At 37.4% G+C, this 11,072-nt stretch overlaps 2 protein-coding genes across 4 annotated transcripts; one reads left to right on the forward strand and one right to left on the reverse strand.

The window, feature by feature from the left end:
- The first annotated feature begins 2,927 nt into the window (after positions 1 to 2,927).
- On the forward strand, positions 2,928 to 5,799 carry LOC106446211. Of its 3 annotated transcripts, none has more exons than XM_048777505.1 (5): positions 2,928 to 3,091; positions 3,450 to 4,753; positions 4,840 to 4,920; positions 5,030 to 5,347; positions 5,436 to 5,799. In XM_048777505.1, exons 2-5 carry the CDS (start codon positions 3,590 to 3,592, stop codon positions 5,490 to 5,492), a joined length of 1,620 nt encoding a protein of 539 aa, XP_048633462.1. In that variant the 5' UTR covers positions 2,928 to 3,091; positions 3,450 to 3,589; the 3' UTR covers positions 5,493 to 5,799. The 3 variants fall into 3 exon arrangements, with proteins under 3 accessions (XP_048633462.1, XP_048633461.1, XP_048633460.1); XM_048777504.1 differs by having other exon boundaries at positions 2,941 to 3,087; XM_048777503.1 differs by having other exon boundaries at positions 3,028 to 3,243.
- Positions 5,800 to 7,401: 1,602 nt separating this feature from the next.
- LOC106446210 (phytyl ester synthase 2, chloroplastic) lies at positions 7,402 to 10,742 on the reverse strand. Its single transcript, XM_022718088.2, has 13 exons — positions 10,279 to 10,742; positions 10,151 to 10,202; positions 10,020 to 10,075; positions 9,785 to 9,943; positions 9,603 to 9,707; positions 9,424 to 9,527; positions 9,176 to 9,297; positions 8,911 to 9,019; positions 8,695 to 8,825; positions 8,210 to 8,579; positions 8,037 to 8,150; positions 7,865 to 7,950; positions 7,402 to 7,784 (listed from the first exon to the last, which is right to left on the reverse strand). Exons 1-13 carry the CDS (start codon positions 10,616 to 10,618, stop codon positions 7,475 to 7,477), a joined length of 2,058 nt encoding a protein of 685 aa, XP_022573809.2. The 5' UTR covers positions 10,619 to 10,742; the 3' UTR covers positions 7,402 to 7,474.
- Positions 10,743 to 11,072: the final 330 nt, after the last annotated feature.

Below are 11,072 nucleotides of genomic sequence, written 5' to 3' on the forward strand. Positions count from 1 at the left end.
CACATTAGAAGAGTTGTGTATACATCTTCTTCGCTCTCTGTAATTAGTTGTAGCCGCAACGTCATTCTGTTTCCATTCCTTTGCATCTTCTTTTGCGTACCGTATAATTGATCTTCATGGCGTCTCTCTTTGTTGGAAAACCAAGACGTTTCGACTCTTCCAAATCCTCCATAAAATCCAAAAAGGTAAGTCTTGGAAATGAGTTAGCCGTGTAGAGAGGGAGTATTGGAGACACGCATCTATCTTCTCTTCTAGAGATGTAGTTGGACTATTGATTGTTATATTTGAAACTCCAGAAGCTCTCCATATTCCCATTGCATACGGACATTCAAAGAAAAGATGTTCTTCTGTTTCTTCTGCCATACAACATCTCTTGCATTGTTCATTACGAGTGATATGTCTTCTTCTCAGATTGCTGCCAGTTGCCAAACATCGAGATGATAGTCTCCACAGGAAATGTTGTAACTTTGCAGGAGCTTTAGTTTTCCAAATCTTTTTCTTTAAGTCTGCTGATCCATGAGTTGGTAAAGGTAGTGTATTAGTTAGTAAATGAGTACCTAACCAATATCCTGACTTCACAGTGTATAAACCATCTTCATTATAATGCCATCCCATTAAGTCTTGTTTTGCCGTTGGACTGATTCGAAGTGCTAGAATGCGCTCCACATCTTCATCACTAACCACTTCTCGTAGTTTTCCTTCATTCCATTGTAAACGATTAGCATCGAAATATTCTTTTACTTTCTCTCCTTCAGTAAAATCCCCTCTAGCATGTGGTGGTCTTGGCGGATGATCTGGGATCCATGGATCAGTCCACATGTTGATCAGTTCACCATCACCTATAATGTACCTCATCCCTTTTGTAATTAGATCCCGTCCATGTAAGATTGATTTCCAAGCATATGACGCTTTCTTTTTTAGCTTTGCATTTAGAATATCTCCGTCTGAGAAGTATCTTGCCTTTAGTAGACGAGCCATAAGGCAATTTGGATTTTGCATGATCCTCCACACTTGTTTACTGAGGAGTGCTTGGTTAAATATTTCCAAGTCCTTGAAGCCGAGTCCTCCTTCTCTCTTTGGTACACTAATTCTATTCCAAGAATACCAATGAAGACCTTTTTTATCCCCAGAGCCCCACCAGAACTTTGCTAATATAGCATTAATCTCTGAACATATCTCTTTTGGCAACCGAAAGATGTTCATAGAGAAAATAGGCATTGCTACAGCAATGGCTTTGAGCAGAACCTCTTTCCCACCGTGAGAGAGGTGTTTCTGTTTCCAACTTTGAGTAACTGTTTTCACTTTATCCATGATGTAAGCAAACATCTCACTCTTTTTACTTCCCACTTGTTCTGGCAATCCCAGATACTTTCCAATTCCTCCATCATTATGTATTCCTAGCAGCACTCTCATCCTTGTCTTAACAGTCGCATTAACTTTAGCCCCAAAGGTGATAGATGATTTGCTTAAGTTGATAGCTTGACCAGAAACTGCCTCGTACAATCCAAAGATGCTTTTAAGCTTTTCAACAGCGCGATCATTAGCCAGGGAGAAGAATAGAGAATCATCTGCAAAAAGGAGATGATTAACAGCTGGGGCATTCATGGAAATTTTGACACCGAGTAGAGAACGTTCCTCCATTGCTCTTGTCATCAAGTGTGATAACACCTCTGCGCACAAAATGAAAAGACAAGAAGACAGCGGGTCCTCCTGTCTGAGACCACGCCCTGGCGTTATGAAACCTTCTGGTTTACCATTAACCAAAACCGAATATCGGACTGCAGAAACACACTCCATGATCCAACTGATCCACCGACCATCAAAACCCATATGCCTCATTGTTTCAGCAAGGAAATTCCATTCAAGACGATCATATGCCTTCGTTATATCTGTTTTAACAGCCATGTATGAGGTAGCTTGTCTCTTTCTAGCTTTCAGATAATGAAACACCTCATGTTCGACGACAATATTGTCTGAGATCATTCTCCCAGGGATAAAAGCATTCTGATTCTCAGAGATGATGTTGCTTAGATGTTTCTTGAGCCGATTAACCAAGACTTTAGTAATGATCTTATAAGATACATTACAAAGTGCTATCGGTCTAAATTCCTTCATTTCCGATGGAGGATATACCTTTGGTATCAAACATAGATTTGTATGGCTGAGTTGTTGATCCAAACGCCCCGTCTCAAAGAAGCATGTGATTTCTTTCATGATATCATCCTTTATCTCATCCCAGTAGGTATGGTAGAAAACTGCCGAAAAGCCATCTGGGCCTGGAGCACGATGAGCTCCAATATCCATTACCGCCTTATAAACCTCCTCCTCAGTAACCATTGTAGTAAGGTCTTGATTCATCTCTGGAGTGACCTTTTGTTGGAAATTTTGAAAGACAGACGCATACTTGTCTGGATCCGTTCCTTCTAAGGTGTATAAATCTTGGAAATATTTAATAGCCACGCGGGAAATCTCAGTATGGCCTCTGTAAATAACACCTTGCTCATCTTGAAGAGAGTTGATAGTGTTTTTGATTCTTCTTCCTTTCGTAACCGCATGAAAGTATCTCGTATTACGGTCACCTGAGCGTAACCAGTTGATTCTACTTTTTTGCTTCCAATATTCTTTCTCCTCGAGGTAGGCTTGGTTTAACTCTTCTCTGATTTCTGTTCTTCTTTGTTGAGTTACCACTGCTGAGTTTACTGCTTTATCTAAACTTGCCCTCAGCGCTCCAATCTTTTCCTCAGCATTGTTGCGATTTTGTCTTTTCCAGCGAAAACAAAATTTATTATGCCGTTTGGCAAAACAAAAACAAAAACAAAACGAAAATTAGGCGAAATGGTTGTAAAACTAGAAAAATAAAAATAAAAATAAAAGAAAAAGGGGGAAAATAGAAAAAGGGGGAGAGCGATGGAAATGGTGATGCGACGATGTTGGGCTTTGTTTATAAGCACGACGAAGAACAAGACCAGAGAGAGAGAGAAGAGAGATCAAGAGAGACGAGGTCTCATTCATCATCATCATCATCATCTTCTACATTCTTCCGTAAATGATCGCCGATTTTGGATTTCCTTTCCATTCCTTCCATCAGTACGTGCGTACGGATCATCCATTCTTTTGATTTTACCATTGTAGATGATCATGTGATTGCTCTTCATTGTTTGATCACTTTATCTGATGTTCTGAAGAATCTGTGATTGTGTTGCTCTGATACACCTGTGTGCTTAGTGATCAACGTCTCTCTAGGTGCTTCTCAATCATACCATCTCTTGTGTTTATCTGCTTCAGGCTTAAGAAACATTGACAATGGTTATGCTTATATCAGTAACGTTCATTGATCTAATCATACCATCTCAAGACTGTTAGAGAATAGTTTTTGGAAATTAAGCTGAATTGTGGTGTATATGTTGTTGATTCTTCTTCTTCTTCTTCTCCATTTTTGTTCATTTCAGGAGAGTGTGACAGCTATCAACTCCATAGTCTCTACTATCCTCAATATATATGTTGCTTCACAGTGCTACGTGTCTGATCTAAGTCGCTTGTGTATGCTTATTGACTGATTCTTAGTTCTAAGGTCCTTTGACAATTGGTTATGGGTGTTCCACAGACTGTTACAGATGAGGAAGCTCTTGAAGCTTTGTCCTCTGCTTCAAGTTGCAGTTTCTCTCAAAGTGTGCCTGTAAGCACCATTCTCCATGATTCAGACCTTGTTAACAGAGGTAGTGAGGGAAGCCTCTGCTCCTCCGTGGATAACGTTCATTGGAGTCGAAATGAAGTTAGAAGGATAGTTGGTTTCAAATCAAATGAAAGTACCTCATCGAGTAATGAACTTGTTAGCGGACCGTGTGAAGTTGATATTACTGGTGGGTCGTCGTTAGTCAGGAAACGAGTAAGCTCTCCTCTCAAAACTCTTTTCCCTGAAAAATTTAGAGGAGACCAGATGGATATCAGCTGCAGCAACCAACATTTGACTTCTACTGGTCTCTCTAACGCACAAAATCACAAGAAGGCCAATATCTCTGGGAGATTACACAGGAGTAGTAAACTTTCATCCATCGTTTTCACGGATGGTCCATTGCTCGACGACTCCAGTGATCTTCATCCCACAAACACAAAAGGTGACGCTTGCTTAGTACCCGCTAAGCCGTTACCATGCCATAAGAATCTTATATCTGTCTCTCCGACACTGACTCCCTCACCTCTTGGCCCGAGGTTTTCTGAGAGAATGAAAGCTCTACAAAATGGGAACATTTTTGACGATGGTGTTTGTTTAAGGAATACAGATGAAGAAGCTGAACTCACGACTGTCCATCGTAGTTTGTTTGATGATGCTAATACTATCAAGAGAGCGTTTTCTATGGAGAGAGGTGTTGAATCAGTTGTTAATACATCACCATGTAAAAGGTTTGGTAGAAGTTTGAGTGGACGTACCATTCAAAGATCATTGATTGGTTCTTTTGAAGAGTCACTCTTATCAGGAAGATATTCATATGGGCACACTAATCAGATCGATGGGTTTCTTGCCATCCTTAGTATTGCTGGTGGAAACATTTCTCCAAAAGCACAGAAGCTTCCATTCTCAGTAACAAGTGTTGGTGATGATTGCTTCTTATTATACTATGCCTCCATTGATCTCTCTGGAGGATCTTCGTCAAATAAATTATGGGCACAGAAATTGAAAAAGAATCAAAACAGCTCTGATTCTCAGACCACTAACAGCCGGTTGCGGATCCCTATCAAGGGTCGGATTCAACTGGTACCCTCTTGTCTCTTTTTTTCTCTTAATAATGAATTAAAGTTTGATGACTAGTTCATGGTATAAACATCTCTGCTTTGTTTCAGGTTCTGAGCAACCCTGAAAAGACACCTCTTCACACTTTCCTCTGTAACTATGACTTAACTGATATGCCACAAGGTACAAAGGTAACCTCGAACGTTTCATCCCGTTGCTTCACTTATTTGTTATCTCGTTTTAGGTTTCAGATTTGCTTTTGATTCAATGTTTGATCAATTCTTGTGTTGTGATGATCAGACTTTCCTGCGGCAAAAGGTTACTCTCGCCTCTTCTGTTCCGACAAAAGCCAAATCTGATTCAGTTGATGAGTTCCATTCGCTAAGTGAGTGTGAGAACACGAAGTGTCGTCAGACTTACAGAGAAACAGGACAATGCTGTTCAAAATCTGGAGTCTTACGCTACGCTCTTCATCTTAAATTTATTTGCCCTTCACGCAAGAAAGCTTCAAAATTAGGTCAGAAGAAAAGTTTGGATGATGAAGAGAGGAGATTCTATTTATACAACGATTTGAGAGTCGTGTTTCCTCAACGGCACACCGATTCTGATGAAGGAAAGGTATGCTCATTTGATAACATCGTTTTTCTCCTTTTTTGGGCTAATTTCTACACAAACGCAAACGCGGATTTTGCTTCTGAAATTGCAGTTGAATGTGGAGTATCATTACCCAGAAAATCCGAGATACTTCGACGTAACCAATTGAAACTCTTTTTGTTTGAAGGACAAACTTTTAAAAAAAAATTGCACATAGATTTCTTGTGAGTCACGGCACCATCGTCTCCCTCCTCCTCAAGGTTGTGCTTCCAAAGTTTCGGCAGAAACGAGCGGCTAATGGATGCTTCACATATATTTTACGATCTAAGTTCATGAAAACATATCATGTTCAAATTATTTTTGTTTATCTTTTAATACTATCTTTTAATTAGGTAAACCTTTTCAGCATTTGTGAAATATTAAAATACTAGAAGCAACAAAAATGTTACAAGTCTTGCTCTCTACGGTTTGTTTGATTTGCGGTGTACATTATCGCAAGCTCTTTGTTTAGCTATTCATATATACAGGTTACAACTTACAACCTTGTTTTATAAATAGATCAATAAAATCTTGTATTGAATTCAGACTTTTAAAATTTTCGCATAAAAAATGAATGGATGTATGTTTAGTTTGAGGTCACGTAACCATAAAGGATGTCGAGATCGAGAGTAATGAACTCACTTGGGCAAAAGTTTATTTTCATGTTTGTAAGATCTTATAAACCACTTTAAAAAAAAGATCTTATAAAACCCATTATTTATATGTTCCTAAAATATTACGATGTTTATAAAAATTGCAGCTACTTGTTGAAGCACATAACAAACATCTTAGTGTAAGAATTTGATGTGTTGTTGTCGTTGATTGATAACACAGCTACTGAATCAGTATCAATCACCGTCCACTGATGCATAACAAAAGTCAACTTTATCTATTTCTGATTTCTCCCTACACAAATAATAAGGGAAGCGAATATTTGTGCCGACTAATTTTTTTTCTTTTCATGTAAATTAGACAGGATCTATAGATTTATTTTTCAAGACAATTTTTATCAATCAAACAGAATATATTATTGGTAAATAGATAATTATTATATTTCTGAAGTGTCTTTCATATAGAAAATTCTAAACCAAGAAAAACATGTAAATATATTTTTTTAAATATATTTTTATATAGTATCAAATAAAATCAATATAAAAATAAAGAGTCAATTAGATAAATGATTAATGGTTACTCTTTATTTCAGTTAACTTTTCTCTTCTTTTCAATACTGAATTAGATGTTTCGTCGGTGCATGTAGACCTAATCATCTCAGAATTACTTATTAATACATATATTATTAAGAAATGGATTCAAATAATTTCAGAATATGTTTTTGTTTCCAAATCAACCTACAAGAATCACAGTGACCAATCTATCATTCAAGGGGTAAATGATAGTTATATATTTTTTTACAGATAGAAAAATAAATAAATATTTAAATGAACAGAACTTCAGTTATTTTGTTTATGCTATGTTAATTCAAACACCGTTATGATAAATTATTGTTTATACTTTCAAAAAACTAAACATCAAATTATTTATATATTCAGAATATATAGTCGGTATTGCGTTAAATTTTTGAAAACTTTTATGTATTATAAATAATTTGTAATCTCTTTATGCATTGCATTCACTATTAATAAATCAATCTAATAAATAAATATTTGAAATCACTGCATATTTTTCATTTGATTTAAAAAAAATAATAATCAATTTCTTACTTCAACCAAATAGATGTTTACTTGCTTGTCGTCACATGCAATTAGTTTAGGAAATAATTTATCTAAATCCATTTCAACAAAAAATCCTGCCTTTTCTATTCGTGTTAGATCAAGACATGGCGTGTGGGCTAAAATAGGTTCTCCAGGATCAGAAGTAATATGGTTTATATCTAAGGATGAGTAATATTTATGGCGGATATTTCTAAGGTTTACCAGAAGCAATATGGCTAAGCATGAGAAACACTCTTACTTGAATCAAAGTTATCAAAGAAATCGTAGTGATACTCATTGTAAAGTATATCAAACTAAAGCTTTCGGTTAAAATAACACTTCTCTCCCATTAATATTAGTATATAGTAGATGTTGTTCGAAAAATTAACACATATTAAGTTTAATGATTAGGGAGATCAAAGGTTGGGACTTGAGAAGAGAAACCATGTGAGAGGTAATAAAGCAGCCTCGGCAATATGTTTCTGTAAGGATCAGTTTCTCTTTTGGTCTTCAAATAGGTCATACATCTTTCTACTTCAGACTTGACCTCCAAGTAAACCTCATGAGCTTTCTCTTTATCATGTAGCTCTTTCTCTCTACCTTTAGTTTCTATCGGTTTCCCAAAATATACGTAATACCGTCCCGGAATCTTTGGAATGAATCCAGGCATATGCAAATCTTGGTTCCTCAGTTCTCCTTCTTCATCGTTCCTAATCATATTCCAGATGTTCACAATCAAATGTTATTTATATACAATCTTGAAAAGTGATCGAATATATAAAAAAAATACCTCAGCTTAATAGTGTCATGTGTTATCTCTTCTATGAGATTCTTCAAGAAAGGTATCTTCATTTGATCATTGTAATCCAAAACCATCTGTGATATATATATATCATTCCATTGCTCAACAAAGTTACTGACTGAACACAAAAAACAAGAACGAACAAGAGAGTTGTTCTCACTTGACAGAGATCATCTTCTCCAACAGCACCAAAAGGAATGATTCTTGCTCCAAATTTAGATGCAATCCTCACAAACTCTGAATGTTCAGGCCAAAACAACTTATATTCTTCACCCTGCAGAAAACTATATCATTAGCCTCTCCAAAAGCCAAACATGGAGAATCATTGGTTACCTTTCTGTGCAAGGCTTCACGGACACCTCCAGGATACAAAACCACATGAGCCTTTGAACGAAGCAGCTTGTAGAAGTTCATATTCGAGACAGGAACTGCGCCTATAATCCTAGCTGAGTCGAACATCTGCATGTCAGGGAGCTTTGAGCCTATCTTTTTGGTGAACATCACTGGATGTGCTAGGCCACGCAACAGAATGTTTCTCTCTTTCAGGAAATGAATCGCTGCTGGACGCAGTTCTAGACCAAACAACATGTGATTGCCAACATACAGAACCGGTCCTTCTGATGGTATTCCTTCAAGTGATCTTACTACTGTACCATTGTCTAGCGTTGAGAGAAATACTGGAGCAGTAGCAGCTGTTAGCAATCTGAGACAGAGAAACATTACACTTCAGTGTTTGTTTACAGTAGCAAAGCAGATGATTATTATTATTATTATTATTATTATTATTATTATTAGAAGCAGATTATTGTATTACTTACCTTTGTGATTGTTCAAACTCTTTGAGCTCATAAGGAGTAGGCAGAGTGTAATCTGAAATATAATCAAGTATCTTCCCACGGCGATAATAATAGGAAATCTTGATGATAGTTGCAAGATCTACACCATCCTCCTAAACATATATTAGATCAATTAAGCCGTAGATCAGTAAACCAAACACAATCTTGATGAATCTAACGTTATAAGGAGCACCTTACCAAGAAGAGAAACTGTCCATTATTATAAAACTCACGGACTTCACATTTTGGCAATGCAAAACGGAGTCTTTCAATGTCTCCATTGTTGGGTAACCACTGGTCGCGTCCACTGCAATAGCCCAAAATGTACAACTCAGGTGCCAGATAGTATATATAATTATTTACAAAGAGTTTTATTAATCAAAGAGTTTTGGCCACTAGGCTAACTCCTTATTGGTGAACTTCTACTAATAGTGAAAACAGAGAAGTTTACAAGTTTATGAACCTCAGAAGTATTAGTGTTTGGGCTTTGACAGTATACATGTGGGACTTAGCTGATGCTGAAGCAGACTTAAGCAGTTGAAGCTTCCATAGAAGTGTGTTCTTAGGAAAGATCCTAATCAGAGTCTGTAAATCATTTGTTCTCATGAGTTTATTATCATAACAAGAGTACATTTAATAGTTAAACACTATGATCTGCAAGACAAAACAACATGCAATAGTGTCATTTGTTCTTCTAAAATGAAATCTTACAGGGAGATTAGCTGAGGCTTCAAAGAGGTCTCCTAAGAGCCCTCCACCCATCTGCGCGACAGTTTCATTCAGCATACTTTCGAGCATTGCTGAGAACGGATAACCTATATAATAAAACACAGTTAAGGCCTAATTTTCAAGCAAAACCTGGAAGATTATACAAGGACTTGAAACTTTACCTTCTCTAAACCCAAAATTATCTTCTATCAAGCTTGGAACTTCGTCTGGCAGTGTTTCCAGTAGACTCGATAAAGGTTGCAACATGAAGTTGTTCACGCGTGTGACTGCATCAATCAAAGAGTGTGTTAAAATGAGCACAAGACAAGAGAATCAAGAGAAAGAGCGAGTAGTATCCTTTTACCTGGATTAGCAAGAATCAAGACAATATCAATGTCAGGGTTACTCGCTGCAACATCTAGAGCAAGACAAGCTCCAACAGATTCTCCAACTATATAAATAGGTCTATTTGGGACACGGTAGTACTCCGACCTAACTGTCCTCTCAATGAGTTTCACAATGTCTGAAAAATTACATAAAACAAGATTAATAATCCATTTGGTTATAAAACGGTAATGAAACAATAGATAAGAAGGCACCTCGAGCAGGTGTACGATCCATAGCTGGAAAGTGAAGGCACCATACGTCGAATATCCTATATATATGATCAAAAAGGCAATAAGATTAGAAACAAGAATTGAGTGTAAAGTAAGAATCAAAGATTACTTACTCTCCAAGTCTCCTGTGCTGGCGAATGAGCCCTAGTCCAGTACCATCCATCCCTGGCGTGTTTTATTCATTTAAGAGTTTCGTTAACTTGAGGAACACGTTTTCGTTAAATGGATCAAAAGGACGAACCAGGTATGTAGAGGAGAAGAGGGGATCCTGGAGCGTGTGAGCTACATTGTAATGGAGAGAACCACCGAGGCGGACCTCCATCTCCGCTGTCTGATGTGTAGAAATTTTCAGCTTCAGACAAGAAATCCCTCAAACTCTTCCTCTCCTCTGGCCGCGCCGCCTCCGTGTTCGAATATGGATTCACCGTCGCAGTCACTTTTGCTCTGTACCGGCGGCGTTCAGTCGCCACGGAGGTCAATCTTCGGGTTGACTTCAGGTGGGAAAAATGGAGATTGTGAGCTCTTCTGGAACTACCTGAGGAGAAGATGGGACAGATTCCATCTGTAATGCGAAGCGCCATTGACGAGAAAACTCGAGTCCGACGGTTTTCTCGGTAGATGAATGTTTTGGTTGTTCCAACTTCATCTTCAAGCGATGGAACACGACAATCTCGTGCTCACGAGAAAACAGCAGATGCGTCTCCGCATTTCTTTCTTTCCACTCTTTTCTTCTTTTGTCTTAGGTCGGTTAGGTGTTGACATTTTGGTTCGAATTTAATTTTGACTCTTAGACTTGGTTTGACGAAATTAAATTCAAAACTGGTGTTCATTTTTTTGGGGGTCAAACTACGATTCATTGCATAGATAAAGGTTTATCCTGCATCAAGGCAGGGCCGGGCCTTTAACACTGTAAAGGTCCTACGGCAAAAAAATGTTTTAACCCTTTAAAATTTATATTTAAATAAGGTATAAAATATTTTTAAAATTTAAACAGTAATATTTCGTATAGTTGGTGATGAATATATATATATATAT

Source organism: Brassica napus, chromosome A4, assembly GCF_020379485.1.
Source record: "Brassica napus cultivar Da-Ae chromosome A4, Da-Ae, whole genome shotgun sequence".
Taxonomy (NCBI): Eukaryota; Viridiplantae; Streptophyta; class Magnoliopsida; order Brassicales; family Brassicaceae; genus Brassica; species Brassica napus.